The sequence below is a fragment of the Chrysemys picta genome, unplaced genomic scaffold (genome assembly GCF_011386835.1).
Source record: "Chrysemys picta bellii isolate R12L10 unplaced genomic scaffold, ASM1138683v2 scaf205, whole genome shotgun sequence".
In the NCBI taxonomy this organism is placed as follows: Eukaryota; Metazoa; Chordata; order Testudines; family Emydidae; genus Chrysemys; species Chrysemys picta.
The window spans coordinates 46,178-62,052 of record NW_027052912.1 but is presented as its reverse complement, the minus strand read 5'-3'; the positions used below and the strand labels follow the sequence as shown (position 1 = coordinate 62,052).

Sequence of the window (15,875 nt, the reverse complement as noted above, 5' to 3'; positions counted from 1 at the left end):
AGCTTTTCTTCATTGCCCAGGACCTGTCCAGGTCTTATACTACAAATATCCATGATAAAATCATAGTTTTAATCAAGACTGGTATGGAGAAAGTGAATACCGAAGTGTTATTTACCCCTTCACATAACACAAGAACTAGGGGTCACCCAAATAAATTAATAGGCAGCAGGTCTAAAACAAACAAAAGGAAGTGTTTCTTCACACAACACACAGTCAACCAGTGGAATTCCTTTCCAGAGGACGTTGTGGAGGTCAAGACCATAACACGATTCAAAAAAGATCTAGCTAAGTTTATGGAGGATAGGTCCACCAATGGCTATTGGTCAGGATGGGCAGGGATGCTGTCCCTAGCCTCTGTTTGCCAGAAGCTGGGAATGGGCGACAGAGGATGGATCACTTGATGATTCCCTGTTCTGTTCATTCCCTCTGGGGCACTGGGCATTGGCCACTGTCAGAAGACAGGAGACTGGGCTAGATGCGCCTTTGGTCTGACCCAGTCTGGCCGTTCTTATGTTCTGAATAAATTACAGTAAATTCTGTGCACAGCCGGTGTCCTGGCTCCCACCTGTAGCTTGGACACATTCCCCTGCCCACCTTGCCTTCCCCAGCTTCAGCTCCTGCATCTCCCCTCCCCCAGTCCTCCTGCCCCACCCTCTCCCATAACACCCCTTTCCTTTTCCCCACACCGCACTCCAGCCCTGCCCCTCCTCCTGGGCCCCCTCTCCTGCCTCTCACTCCCCTGTACCCCCAGTACACTGTCCCCATATGCTCCCGTACTCCTCACATGCTCCAGCCCCCCGTACCTCCCTACCCCTTCCTCTCCTCACTCCCCCTCCAGCCCTGCCTCCCTTTCTCCTTCTACCCCACCGTCTCTTTCTCCCCGGTCAGGCCGTTCTGTGAGCCCTTCCCCAGATCTCCCTCCTAAGGGATGGCGCTGCCTCTCGCATATTGCCAGGGGCTCCTGGCAGGGTCTGGTTCGGTCTGACTCTCCCCTCCCCCAATCTCCCCCCTCAGGCCTGCACTCCAGGCGCATTTTGGACACTGTGGTGTCGGAGCCTGCCCCGGGGCTGCCCTGGTACAGCCGTGTTGTGTATGTGGACGATCAGCTCACCTATGTCTACACCAGTGGGACGAAGAGGGCGGAGCCCTACACACTGTGGATGGCGCAGAACGAGGGTTCGGAGTTCTGGGACGAGGTGACCTGGTGGGGACAGCGCTTCCAGAAATGGTACAACGCGAGTCTGAACACCCTGAGTCAGCTCTACAACCGGACCGAGGGTGAGTGAAGGACACAACACGACCTAGGGAAATGGGGTGGGGGTTGGGAGTGTGGTTGATGTAAACAGGGTGAAGGGACACCGGGATGTGTGTTGGGGATGGGGGGAGGGGACAGAGTCCGAAGGCGCATTTTCTCGCTGGAGTCAGTGTGAATGTGGGGGACAAAGGGATATGGGATGGGGGGAGGGGCTGCAGGATGGAGGGTCCATGCGAAAGAGATTTTTTGACACCCTCCAAAGTGGGACTCTCAGATTGTCCCCTCCCCAAACAGCCCAGACTTCTGCTACCAGTCCCACTTGCAGCTGCCTCTGCTGCCCTTCGGGGGGGGCCCCCTCCCACCCCCGCCATTTCCCAGACAGAGTGGCAGAGGTGCAAAAGCCAGAAGTTCCCAGCAGACCCGGCTAGTCCGACCTCCTGGTGACACAGGCCAGAGAATCGCACCCAGCGATTTCTGGACAGGGGGGTTTGTTCCTCCTGGCTACAACAGTGACTCTGTCAGACCCTAGAGCTAGAACAGGGTTCTGAGACGTCTTGTCTCAATTCCCAGATATCGAGTGATGGGGAGCCCCAATATCGACAGCCCCAAGTGTTCAGACATTACGAGTCAGACCCCCAAAATCCTGAGTTTCGCTTAAGCGTTGTAAGTATTTTGGGAATAATACTGGAGCTTATTTTTATTTGCGTTCTGGTTTGAGCCCTTAGGGGACACATTTCTGGGGTTTTCCCTGCTGCTAGAAGGACGAGAAGTTACTGCTGTAAGAAAAGAGAGCTGAGACTTTCCCCTAATCCCATGAGTCCAGGAACTGGGGGTTTATTAAAACCAGCCACTATCATGAAACGCACAGTAAAGTCACAAGAGCAGGCAGTGCTGCATTCACCCCAGCCCTGGGGAGAAGCTGCTCACCAGTGAGCCTCCTTCATTGTTCACTTTGTCTTATTTCCAGAGTGAGTTTATCTCAGGTCAGACTCTGCAGAGTGTCATCAACTTGGGCTGGAGAGTTAGTGAGAGAATCAGCCCCTGCAACGTGCAGATTTCAGAGTAGCAGCCGTGTTAGTCTGTATCCGCAAAAAGAACAGGAGTACTTGTGGCACCTTAGAGACTAACAAATTTATTAGAGCATAAGCTTTCGTGGACTACAGCTAAATTTGTTGGTCTCTAAGGTGCCACAAGTACTCCTGTTCTTTTTGCAACATGCAGAGACTCCCGGGCTGCCTTACTCCTGGCAGCACAAACCCAGCACGGAGCCCCCGGGGTCAGGCAGGTTCCCCTGCACACTATCGATAGACGTGTGCAGAGCCGTTCTTCCTACTCAGTCCCTGATGTGGGGGGCTGTAGTCACCTGGCCAGGCCCCCGATTGTGCTGTCTCACTTAGCACGGGAATGATCCATAAGCGTTCAGTGCCTGGCGCTGCTGAACTGTCCCTGGCCGGTGAGGGTCTCTCTGACGTAATTGCTCCTCCCTTCCTGACAGGGGACTCGCGAGTGACAATCCCTGTTTCCCCCGTGTCAGTGGTACTGGCCTGTCGCATTGGTGCTCACCCAGGAGTGTCCCCAGCCCCTTGTTGTAGCACCTCCAGTCCCTCCTGGCTCCCAGCACTGACAGCAGCAATGAGAACTAATTCCTGTCCTGCCCTGGACACCTGGGTTTCTGGTGGCCCTGCCCCAGGACTAAGCGACAGCGTGGAGGGTTGCCAAGTGTCTGCCCCCCAGCCCGCCCCCTCTGTAGCTAGTTTAACCCTCTCCTGACTAGTCTCACCCATTGGTCCCCTGCTGCTGAGCCTGTCCAGCCTGACCTGTTCACACGGACACCAGCCTCCCCAGTGCTGAGAGAGGGCCTCCGCTCGCCTGCGCTGGGGAGCTGCTGTTCTGTTCCCACTGCCCCCTCCCCAAACCACTGTCCCTCCTGCCCTCCTCCCCCCATTTACCCCTCTTCCTCCCTCCGTCCTGGGGCTGCCAGATCGCCAGAGACTGTCCTGAGTCCTGCATCTTGACCACCAAGTGTTCTCTCTAGCTGTGTCTGCCCCCAACACGCACATGGGGGGAATTCGGGGTCTGGTCCCTCTGAGACCTCATCGGTGCCCTGTCACGGAGTGTGGGGGAACTCAGGGCCCTGCACCCCCGGCTTCCTGCGATTTACCATGACTCTTAGTCAGCCAGTAAAGCAGAAGGTTTATTTAGATGACAGGGACACAGTCCAAGACAGGTCTTGCAGGCACAGACCACAGGATACCCCTCAATTAGGTCCATCTTGGGGTTCTCGGGCACCCCAGCCCCCTTGGGAGGTCAGAGCCCTCTCTGCTTCCCAGCCACCTCACCAGCCAGCTTCCGAGACTCTCCTTCAGCGACCCCTCCCACAGCCTTTGTTCAGTTTCCCGGGCAAAGGTCTCACCTGGCCTCTAACCCCTTCCTGGGTTCTCATGTTACATGCTCAGGTATTCTCTGTTGGTCAGTCTCCCATCCCCCCATTGCAGACTAACTATCCTAGCCACACTCCCCTGTCAGCATTCACAGACCACATTAAGAACAGTCCCAGTTCGTCACATGCCCCACCCTGCTTATCCTTGTGGAGTGCAGCACCGAGGAGAAGAGGGGCACTCCTCTCGGGCACCTGGCTTGGGATCTCTGCGTGTCTGTGACCTGCCGCCCTGCATCTCTCCAGATTCTCAGTGGTTCTCTCGTTACTCCATCCCTTTTCACCTCAGTTGTTTTCTCACTTTTTAACTTTAGTTGATTGGTATAAATCAGCAGTGTCCAATAGAAATTCGATGCTAGCCACACTTGTGGTTTTGAATTTTTCTTATTAGCCACATTACAAAAAAGCCATATGCATTAGCCACAATTCAATAGCCTATTAGCCACCTGTGGCTAGTGGCGAACGTATTGGACACCACTGATCTAAATAGTTAGTTGGACTCTTCTAGCAGAGTTTCTTCTGCTCCTGAAACTGGGCATGTCTCGGTCTCCGGGCTTCAAACCCGGTGCCTCCTGTGGCAAGCCCATGCCTTTGAGCGACCTGCACTCCAGCTGTCTAAAGTGCTTGGATGAGACTCCTATGGCGGATCGCTGTCAGCTCTTCCACCAGTTCAGTCCACATGTGAAAAAGGACAGGGAGGCCAGGCTGAAGTTGTGACGGGTTTGGTCACAGAGACTCCCCTTGAGACTGTCACTCCATGTCCTGGGATACCACTGAGAACAACCCTCCTACCCGAACAGGTTTCCCTCCACTCCCGTCTTGCTGAGTTAGACACACCAGTCACCTCCAGCACAGACACAGAGGTTGGGCTACAGAAACAGATTCACTCAGCCCAGGGGCTTCTCAGTTAACAGGGACTTTCCCAGCACTCAGTGTTCAACCTTTTGGGAGCCCAAACCCCAAATAAATCCCTTTTACTCTGTATAAAGCTTATACAGGATAAATTCCTAAATTGTCCACCCTCTATAACACTGATAGAGAGAGATGCACAACTGTTTGCTCCCCCAGGTATTAATCACTTACTCTGGGTTTATTAATAAACAAAAGTGATTTTATTAAGTATAGAAAATAGGATTTAAGTGGTTTCAAGTAATAGACAGAACAAAGTAAGTAACAGAGCAAATTGAAACAAAACACTCAAATCTAAGCCTGATACATTAAGAAACTGATTACAGGAAATATCTCATCCTCAAAGATGTTCCAATAAGTTTACTTCACAGACTGGACTCTTTCCTAGTCTGGGCCCATCCTTTCCCCTGGTACAGTCTTTGTTAGATCCAGCAGACATCTTATTTGATAAGCAGGGGTTTTCTCATGACTGGCACCCCCTTTTATAACTTTGGCACAAGGTGGGAATCTTTTCTCTTTCTGGGTCCCTGCCCCTCTTGCTAAATGGAAAAGTACCAGATTTAAGATGGATTTCACTACCAGGTGACATGGTCAAGTCTCCATTCCTCCTTGGTTGGCCCCTATGTACACAGGAAGGCTTTCAGGTAAATAAATCATTTACCATCAATTGCCCTAATCAATGGGAGCCATCAAGTTCCCAATGCCCCATTGACGGCCCTCATCTGGTGTGACTACAACAGTGATACAAGTTTCATATTTCCCCAATTCCAGACATAGAAATAATACATGAAAACAAATAGGATGAACATACTCAGTAGATTACAAGCTTTCTAATGACATCATACAAGAGACGTTTTGCATAAAGCATATTCCAGTTACATCATATTCACATTCATAATCATATTTCCATGAAGTATGTGGAGTGCAACGTTACGATCCTTAATCCTGAGTGCCAAAGTGAGTCTCTGACCCATTCTAGACCTGCAACATCTCAAAGACTGAAGTTGTGCATTGTCTCCATCATTCCTTCCCTGGATGTAGGGGACTGGGACGCCACCCTCGATTTGAAAGATGCCTATTTCCACACCTCTATTTTCTGAGGCCACAGAAGGTTTCTCGGGATCGTTGTGAACCAGACTCATTGCCAGTTTACCATCCTCCCGTTCAGCCTGTCAGCAGCCTAATGGGTCTTTATGAAATGCTGGTAATAGTGGCAGCCTTCCTGAGAAGGTGAGGGGTGCATGTGTATCTGTACCTCAGTGACTGGCTGGTCAATGACCAGTCCAATCCCAGATGAAAGCCAGCATCCACCTCGTCCAAACAACCTTTCGAACACTGGGCCTGCTGATAAACGAGCAGAAGCCAACACTCCTCCCGGCTCAGAGGATAGTGTTTATCGGAGCGTTGCTCAATTCTACCCAGGCCAGGGCCTTCCTCCCAGGAGCCCACTTCCAATTAGTGTCATCACAGGTCAAGGCCCACTCAGGCTGTTGGGTCGCATGGTCGCGTGCCTATACGAGGTGTGGTATGCGAGGTTGCACCTCAGACCCCTACAGGCTTGGCTGGCCTCAGTGTACCGGCCAAACAGCCATCATTTGGACTCGGTGCTCACAGTGCCTGCCCATCTTCAGCACCTCACGACACAAGGTCAGTGGTCCCGGCAGCAACTCTTGCTATGGATAAACGTCAGAGAGCTCAGAGTGGTTGGCCTAGCATGTCAGGTGTTGTTACCCACCATCGCAAGCAAGGTGGTGCAAGTTCTTACAGACAATATGGCAGCCATGTTTTACATCAACAGGCAGAGAGCGGCCCGCTCTTCTCCCCACTGTGTCAGGAGGCCATTTGTTTGTGGGAGTTCTTCATAAAGCACTCAATACACCTCAAAGCTTCTCCCCTTTTGGGAGCCCAGAACAAGCTGGCAACTCAGATCTTCTCACCATGAATGGTCCCTATGCCCCAACATAGCAAGGACCATTTTCCAGTGGTGGGTACTCCCCTCGTAGACCTGTTCATGACCAGACAGAACAGGAAATGTCAGCCGTTCTGCTGTCTGTGTGACTGCAACCCGGGCTCACTCACAGATGTCGTCTTACTCCCTTGGAGAAATCACCTGTTCTGCGCCTTTCCCCTTCCCCATCTCCCCCCAATTCCTTTTGTGCACAAGATCTTGCTGAAGATCAAGAGCGAAGGTTATTCTCATAGCCTCAGCCTGGCCACATCAGCACTAGTTTGGCTTATTTCTAGACACGTCAGTAGCAACTCCAATGCCGCTCCCTCCCCTTCTGGACCTGATCTCGCAAGTTCGCGGCCAAATGCTCCATCTGCTTGACAGGTCCATGTTTAAACCTGCAGAACTGGCCTGTTCGGAGCAGGTCTGCTAGGTCTTGCTAGGCAGTAGGAATCCAATTACCAGAGTTACTTACCTTGCCAAGTGGAAGCGTTTCTCCATTTGGTCTACCCTGCAAGGCCTCTCACCGGGGTGCCAGAATCTCCCTATGAGTGTGGGGGCCACCGGTGCTGAAACTGTGACTCCACCTCTTCCCCTCCCCCCCGCTTCACTTCTTCTCAGGCTCTGCCCACTCCTCCCCTTCCCCTCCCCCCGCTCTCACCTGCAGCTAAAGTGGCAGGGCCATGGCCCCTTGGTCCCCCTGTTCTGGCACCCCTGCCTCCTCACCCACTGAGTCATCTTTCAGATGAAGCAGATACTCCAGAACCGTCTGGGAACAGCCAGGTCTAGCGATTTTATCCGTTAAGGTACACCTAGGAGCGATCTCCGCATTCTACCCCTGCTGGGTGGTCAGTCAGGTTTTTCACATGAAATGTCCATTCCCTTCCTCGAGGGCTTTGAAAGGCTGTACCTACAAATCTGGGAACCCATCTGTGATAAATGAGTGGGGGTAGCACCCCAACCATTCAGTAGCTATAGAATCCTCCTTAGCAGCTGTACCCTAACTGCCTTACCTGTAAAGAGTTAAGAGGTAAGCTTAAAATGAGTTGGCACCTGACCAGGGGAACCAGTAAGGAAGCTGTACCCTCTCAAAGTGGGGAAAAGTGCTGGGTGTGTGGGTCTTTTGTTCTCTTGGCTGCAGAGGGACAGGGCAGTACTTATGCCGTAAAAAGCTCTGGGCCAGGTATGAAAAATCATCAGGATCATACCTAGAAACTACTCATTTGGAACCACCGATATGGAAGTTGTCAGGGTTCCCTCCCCACTCTAAACTCTAGGGTAAAGATGTGGGGACCCGCATGAAGAGCTCCTAAGCTTTTTCTACCAGCTTAGGTTAAAACCCCCAAGGTACAAAATTCCCTGCACCCTGAGAAATGCTTCTCTCACTGCCACCATCAAGTGTTTTAAACAGGAATCCGGGAAAGGAACCACTTGAAGTTCCCCTTCCCCCCAAAATACCCTCTCAAGCCTGTACACCCCCTTTCCTGGGAAGCTTGAGAATAATCTCCTAACCAATTGGTTACACAGTGATCTAACAATCCACTCCCGGGGTTTTAAAACCATAGAAAACAGTCAGGTTCTTAAAAGAAGGATTTTATTAAAACAAAGAAGGTAAAATGTTGTAACCTTTAAACTGGATCCCAAGAAAGCTACTCTTGGTGATTAATCCTTGCAGTTGCTCTTTTAAGATCTAGCAATAACCTAAGTTTTCCAAGGGTGTTTTCTTTCTTTTTTTTAAATAAAATTTCCTTTTTGTAAGAACATGACTGGATTTCTGTGTCTTATGAGGTAAAGAGGTAGTGCATATATTAATCAGCTAATACAACCGCTGGGTTCTCCTTTTCTTTTGTTTCCTTTCTTGGCTTTCCCGAAGAAGGGGTGGAAAAGCCGAGGGGCCCCAGAAAAACTTCCCAAGAGAGTTCTTCTGGATTGGCAAAAGGCAGATTTTCACTTGGGTGGTGGCAGCATTACCAGGCTGGAGTGGCCAGTATTAATTTTTCGAGTCCTTGCAGGCTCCCACCTTCTGCACTCGAAATGCCAGAGTGGGGAATCAGCCTTGACAACATCCCCCTGGGAGACTTAAACCTGGTCCTGTCAGAGCTCACGGGGCCTCCCTTTGAACCTCTAGCATTGTGCCCTCTGTTGGACCTTTCCTAGAAGGTCGCTTTTCTGGTAGCAATTACCTCAGTCAGGAGGGTCTCGGAGATTAGAGCTCTTATGTCAAAACCTCCATATACAGTGTTCTTTAACGACAAGGCAGTGGCGTAGCCAGGTTAAGAGCACGGGGAGCGGAGCTAAAAAAAGGCACCGGGAGCAAAAAGTGTCGGGAGAAAAAAAGGCGCTGGGAGCAAAAAAAAATGCTCCACTCAGTCAGTAGTGCAGGAGCAAAAGGCATCGGAGCACAAAAAAGGCACAGCTTCTGCTCAGTGGGGGAGCGGCCGCTCCCCCTGCTCCCCCCCAACTCGGCTACGCTACTGCGACAAGGTACAACGTTGCCCCCACCCCGTGTTCCTCCCAAAGGTAATCTTGGAGTTTCATAGTAATCAGGGTATTTTCCTGCCCATTCCCTTCCTCAAGCCGCACAAGAATAGGGAGGAATGACATCTCCACCCTCTGGATGTTAGGCAGGTGTCCTAAGCTGATCCATAAATCCACACCGCTCTGATAGGATGAAAACCCTACCCCTTTTGGCTCAGAGAATTTCATTGTGGATTACATTGTGCATTTCACATGTGCTACGAGCAGGCAGGTGTCCCACCACCTGCCTTCCTTGCGGCCCATTCTATGAGAGCACAAGCTTGCTCAGTGGCGTTCATGGCCCAGGCCTGATCCAGGACATTTGCAGAGCAGCGACCTGGGCGTCAATACATACTTTTTCTTCCAACTACGCCATTACCCACTCAGTGAGAGATGCCACTGGTTTTGGTTGGGCAGTATTGTAATCCATGTGTCCATGAACTCCGAGCCCACCTCTTATGGTATTGCTTGGGAGTCCCCGAACGTGGAAGGGACATGTGCAAACAGTTGAAGAAGAAAAAATGGTTACTAACCTTTCTGTAGCTGTTGTTACTTTTAATGTTTTCCACAAGTGATTAGTGATTTTTGGGTGTCTGATGTTCAGAGGCCGGGTGCTCCCACTTTCTGATCAGGCCCCTTTAAAGGGTCTCAGTTAGGCACCCAAAATCACTAGTCATTGCTGAAAATCTTGGCATTTACCTCGATGTATCTAATGCAGGGTGAGGGAGGGGTGAAAATATTTGGGACCCTGTGTGAGTTATTTTTGTGCCCCAACATTCTACCCAGTTTGCCAAGCTAGGGGTCTGATCCTTTCCCCACGTTTCAGTCTTCCTCGTGATCCCCGCAGTGTTCTCTGTTCACCACAGCCTCTCTCCCGCTCCCCTAAATTCTCCTTCCTGTCCCCATCCCCCTTCCCTCCCCCCCAGTCTCCCTCCCTGCCTCCTATCAGCCCAGGGGTGGCTCCATTAACTGAGTCTGCTCTTGGTTGTGTGCGAGATGGGGGCCGTTGTGAAGATTAGCCTATCTGTAGGAAAATGGTGGCTAGCTGAACTAAGGGCCGTCAGTGGCCTGATCCTCACAGGGAATCACCTTGAGACAGTGGCCATGTGAAAAAGAGGCCAAGCATATGAAGTTGGTTCTTTGCCATTCCTAGACTGAGTTGGGGGCACGGAGAAGATGGGGCAGGGAAACAGAGTGACCCTGGGCATTCTGTGAGGTCATTAAACCAGAGCAGAGGTTAGTGTGGGGGACAGACCTGTACCCCCTCCTCACAGGGGAATGAGGGTACTGTCAATGACGGAGGTGGGGGACCAAGTGATCCTGAGGACCCTGCAAAGTTAATACAACCAGAGCAGAAGAGAGTGGGGTACAGACACCCTGAACTCCCTCTCTTCTCCAGAATGACCCTGACTACGAGAACTGGGGGGATCCTCAGAGAGCAGAAGAGAGCTGGAGGGGATAGATCCCTGCAATATCCGGAGTACTCCCTTTGGGATTGTGCCACCCTGCTCCTCCTGCAGGGAACATACAAGAACAAGCAGCAGTGAGGTACTCCTTGAAGGTTGTGAGCTCTCTGCAGTGGGGGCTCTTTAGTGTACAAGACCCAACAGATGGAGAGGGTGCCCCCTGTGGGTTTGGGTTCCCTCCTGAAAGGAGCTGGGAGGGTGTAGGACCCAACAGCATAAGTGGGAACCCCATTTCTCAGGGGAGGGAGGGCCCAGTAGCAAGAAGAACCACCACTGGGCTACCTGCAGTGGGCTCTTGGTGAGATTTTCAGAGAGAGACTGCTTCTGACCCTCAGCTGTGTTTCAGGGTTTCACATCATCCAGACGATATACGGCTGTGATCTCCGGGAAGACAACAGCATTCAGGGGTTTTACCAGGATTCATATGACGGACAAGACTTTCTTACCTTCGATAAGGAGACCATGACTTGGGTAGCAGCAGATATTGGGGCTCAGATCACCAAGAGGAGATGGGAGGCTGAAGTAAATGACAACCAGCAGTGGAAACGCTACGTGGAGGGGAATTGTATTTCCTGGCTAAGGAGTGCTCTAGAGTACGGGAAGGAGACTCTACAGAGGAAAGGTAAGGTGAGGGACAAGCCCCACCTAGGGGGACACTACTGGCTACATCTCCATTCCCCAGCCCCAGTTCCAAACTGGAGCAGGTGGGTAGGGGGATATTCAGCGAACCTTGCACCAGGGATAGGTGGGGAAACAACCCCTTCCCCATCAGTTCTGCTGGAAAAAAAGATAAGAAATTGAAAATGTTAAAAGCAGTTCACTGTAGAGAAGCTGCATCTCCAGAGCCACTTGACCAAATGAGCGCAACTTCACATCACAAATTCTACCTCTTCCTCTGATGTGACACAGCCGTTATCAAGGCAATCTGTACTTGTGCATGTTAGAGCACTCTGCTTAATTATGGAAGTGCCACTTCTATGGACACCAGCTTCATTCACCATGTAATTCTTCCCCATTCACTGTCTGTACCATCATATTTCTTGTGTTGCCCCCAGCCCGTGTTCCATCAATGATGGTAGCTTTGTCCTTGTTGCCAAACTTCTCCTACAGTCATTTATGTGCTTCCTTCCATGCCATTCCCTACATGTGGAATTGCCCTCCCCATACTAACCTGGAAGAAGGCTCCCCTTGTCCTTAAAGTTTTCCCCGTCAAAACCTACCTTTGCTGCAACACTTTCATACTTACTTTTCGATTCTTTTATCAATAAGACACCAGATAATCACACTCAAATTTATTACCAGCTTTTTAGTTAAAGATTAATCACAAACATAGAAGGGAAGAGGTTAAATGCTTTAACACTCCAACTCAGGAGGACAGCCTGCTTCAAAATGTTAACTCACTATTACCCGTTTATGTACCTTGTCTGTTACCATATACACACATTTCCCAGATTAGTTAGCATCATTACACACCCTGATCTTTCCCTTCCCAAACAGTTTGCACTTGCTGTTCAAGGTTACTTGAAATTTCTACCCAGTTTTTTGCAACAATTATACTAATTGCTTATTTCTCTCACAAACCTCAGCAGAACATTATCTTGTCCTTTGCCATCTTTACAAATGCCAACAAGAAAAATCCATACACAGCATTGTAATGTGTATTTCAGTGCCAGGGGGCTGGGAAACTGATTTTTCAACATTAGCATAATTCCTTTTGAAATCCATAATATTGGGGTAAATAGATTTGGTAACAACCTACAAGAAATTAGCCAATTCATATTAGCTCGTTTGAGGGGCAATTTTGCACTGTGTGTCACTTTTTGTTTAATGGGCCCTTTCCGTCTCTAATTGGTCAGTTTATCCAGTCCAGTTTTTGCTCCCTGGCCAGGGCAAGATTCTTCTCTCTTTCAAATCCAGGGACTGAGAGGAGATGGGTACAAACCTAGCATGTGATTGACACCTGTATCTGGAGTTTAGTGAAACCTGTCAAGGTATTTGTGTCTCTGTGGTTTGGAGCAGAGGCCAGGTCAGGGACCTGGATTCAGGATTCACCGTTGCTGATGCTGTGAATTTGGCACACAAATCCTCTAACATGGTGGTTCTCTCTCATCAGAGGGATTCTGTCTCATGGACTCTCATCCTCTCCCACTGCTCGGGTCTCAGAATTTCATGCTGCAAAGCTCTAGAAAATGCTGCCTGGATTAGAGCTTGAAAACACCTAACTTGAGTTTCTTCTTTTTCCCAGTGTGTCCAACAGCTAGAGTGAGCGACAGGTCATCTCATGACGGCCTCACCACCCTCTCCTGTAAGGTCAGTGGATTCTACCCCCGGGACATCACCGTGACCTGGCTGAAAAATGGGGAGAGCAGACAGCAGGAGACCTACTCTGAAGGCATCCTACCCAATGGGGATGGGACCTACCAGACCTGGGCGACAATGGAGATTGATCCCAAGATCAAAGCCCATTATTCATGTCACGTGGAGCATGAAAGCCTGTTAGAGCCACTCTCTGTCTCCTGGGGTAAGGAGTTTGTGTGTTTGTCTGTTTTCCTAGTGGGAGAGGGGGAATCCATTAAACTCAACCCCTGAAAAATTCTCATTCGGATTTATAGGCTGAAGCTGGACTTTCCTCAGGGTCTGTGAGGCCCTGTCCTCTTTGGCTCTGTCCCCCTGCAGTCAAGTTCTTGTGCTAGAGCTGGGACCCACAGTGCCTGGGGCTCATGTCTTGCTCTCCAGTTTGCTGCCTCTGGGGCTGTTGGATACATCTCAGCAATACAGTGTCTCTGAAGGGAGAAGATTAACAACGAGACATTAAGGCCTGAAGGGACCATTCTAATCATCTGATCTGAGCTCCTGCCTAGTCCAGTGCAGGGGGGAATCACAGTCTGGTCATCTGTGGGCAAACTAGCGCTGATCCTTCAGAAAGAGATTTCCATTCCAGATGTAGTCTCCAAGGGATGGAGAATTTATCACATCCCAGGAGAAGCTCAAATCTGCCCCTTATTTCCAGACAGAGTTGGTCTTGCTTCAGCTTCCAGCCCGTTCTCAACTTCATGCACTCGTGGTCCTGCCATGAGTGCAGGGGACGGGACTAGATAAGCTCTCGAGGTCCCTTCTAGTCCTAGGATTCAGCAGGTTCTCAGAAACACGACTCTATGGGCCCGTGTGGCCAGAGGTAGAGGTTTAATGTTGGGAGCAGCTTGTTTCTGTGTGCAGTGATGCTGGAAGAGAGGGTCTGGCCTTGGAATGGAGCGAGGAGGCAGATTAGAGCCCTGCATCGGGGGAGAGTCTCCTATGCCCCTAGCACAAGGAAGTCGAGAGAGAATTTATTACCCATCTTTTTGCTTGGTTAATTGGGATGTGGAAAAATGCAGCATTTGGAAGTGCAAACAATTTCTAAAAGGGCAGCCTGCACTGGAAATCTAGTCAACAGATGGTTTCACATCATAATCCTGCTACTACGTCCCCTGCCAATTTTTGTGTCATAAACCACATTTCCTTATTCTCTTAGAAATATTTTTCTTTTTGCTGTATTATTATGTGGATCTTTCAGACAACAGGAGAAGCTGATTAATGAAACTTAAAGTGTATACAGAACTTGGGGTTTAACAGGTTCATATAAACCAAGAACAGTATTAAAATATCTCTATCGTCCCCTCTTCACTTCCTGCCCCCTCAAAAAACACGCATAGTGTCTAACTATATTCATGGCAGGGAAATCCAGAGCTTTGAGGTCAGTTTCCAGTTTGTCACCAGAATCACACAATGGGACTGTGTTCCATTAGTCATGAAAGTCAGGGTGGTCAAGGGGGAGTTAGGGGCTGGGAGCCAGGACTCCTGGAAGGGGAGTGGGGGCAGGTGGGTTAGAGGAGGAGGGGCTGGAAGTCAGGATTCCTGGGGTCTATTCCTGGCTCTTTCACTGATTCTGTGTGATCTTCAGCAAGTGTTCCCCCTTTCCCGTTTAGGGACGATACTGACATTAATTCTCTCTAATAATTAGGTTTATGAAGATTGATTAATGTTATAAAAGTCTTCTATTTTAAGTGCTAAATATTTATTATGAATTGAAGTGGTAGAGGCTGGGTCTAGTGTCCAGGACTTTCTGTGGTGGGGTATAATGCCTGGTAGGTGCATGGTGGCTGCATTGGAAGGGGTGGATGGTTGCAGGATTCAGCCCTTATCTGGGGAGCTGACTGACTGATCCCTGCACTGGGATGAAAGGGGGGTTTTAGTGGGGGATTTTTCCCCATTGCTCATTCTCTCCATTCCATTTCAGAACCAAATAATAGTCTGATTCCCATTGTGGCTGGAGTTATCACTGCAGCTGTCCTGATTGGTGTTATAATCGGAGTATTCTTCTGGAAAAAGCAATGCCCAGGTAAAGTGGCTGGGTTGGGGGCATTTCCTGGACTTGCCGGGCCCTGCACACCTACCTAAGGCCAACAGCAATACAGGAGCCAGTGTCAGTACTGTGTGACTGTCCCATTGCGGGACTGAGCTAATGACCCCCATGGGAGCTGCCGGAGGGCCAGACCCAGAACCTTGGTGCGGGTTACAGTTTATATGAGGCTTGGTTTTCCAGCGAGCCCAGCAGCCAGTGGACTGAGATCTTTGGAAACTGTCTCGTGTCTTTCTCTCCTGCCGATCGTGAGCGCCTGGGACCTTGAGTCCATTACTGGCGCCAGGGGTCTGTGCTGGGCCAGGGGCCCTGTTTCTGAGCTGTGGACACAGATCGGAGTCGGTTCCTATCTCGGGAGCGGCATTCACTGAAATTTGCCTTCTCTCTGCAGGGAGGACGGGAGACGGCTACGCTGTAGCTCAGGGTAAGTGACAAGAGACCCATCGCCTCTTTTCAAGTGACCATCTCTGAACAGCCATCAGTATATGCTTGTGGATTTTAGCCTGGAGCCACTGACAGGAGATCCTCGCTCCCACTCATAGACCTTGTCTACAGTGAGGCTTTTCGGGAAATCTCCAACTATTGCTCTAGTACCATAGAATCCTAGAACAGGAAGGGACCTCGAGAGGACATCTAGTCCAGTTCCCTGCACTCAAGGCAGGACTAGATATTATCTAGACCAGGGATCTCAAACTCAAATGACCACGAGGGCCACATGAGAACTAGTGCATTGGCCCGAGGGCCGCATCACTGACACCCCTCCCCTGTTGCCCCCAGCCCTGCCCCAACTCTGCCCCTTCTATTAGGCCCCGCCCCTTCCCTGCCTTTCCCACCCCTTCCCTGCCCCCATTCCAACCCCTTTCCTTGAATTCCCCACCCTAACTCCACCCCCTCCCTGCTCCTAGGGGGTGCAGGAGGGGTGCGGGGTGTGGCCAGGGCTCAGG

General features: G+C 50.4%; 1 protein-coding gene across 10 annotated transcripts in view; it reads left to right on the top strand.

Moving 5' to 3' along the window:
- Nucleotides 1-15,875, top strand: part of LOC135978279 (class I histocompatibility antigen, F10 alpha chain-like) — a 35,071-nt gene that overhangs the window by 7,206 nt on the left and 11,990 nt on the right. For 8 of the 10 annotated variants that reach the window (XM_065579270.1, XM_065579272.1, XM_065579275.1 and 5 more), the window contains exons 2-6: nucleotides 1,015-1,278; nucleotides 10,879-11,154; nucleotides 12,778-13,053; nucleotides 14,809-14,910; nucleotides 15,323-15,355. In XM_065579270.1, coding sequence (XP_065435342.1) covers nucleotides 1,015-1,278; nucleotides 10,879-11,154; nucleotides 12,778-13,053; nucleotides 14,809-14,910; nucleotides 15,323-15,355 — 951 coding nt within the window. The remainder of the gene's footprint in view (nucleotides 1-1,014; nucleotides 1,279-10,878; nucleotides 11,155-12,777; nucleotides 13,054-14,808; nucleotides 14,911-15,322; nucleotides 15,356-15,875) is intronic. The other 2 variants (XM_065579271.1, XM_065579266.1) reach the window with 1 other exon arrangement.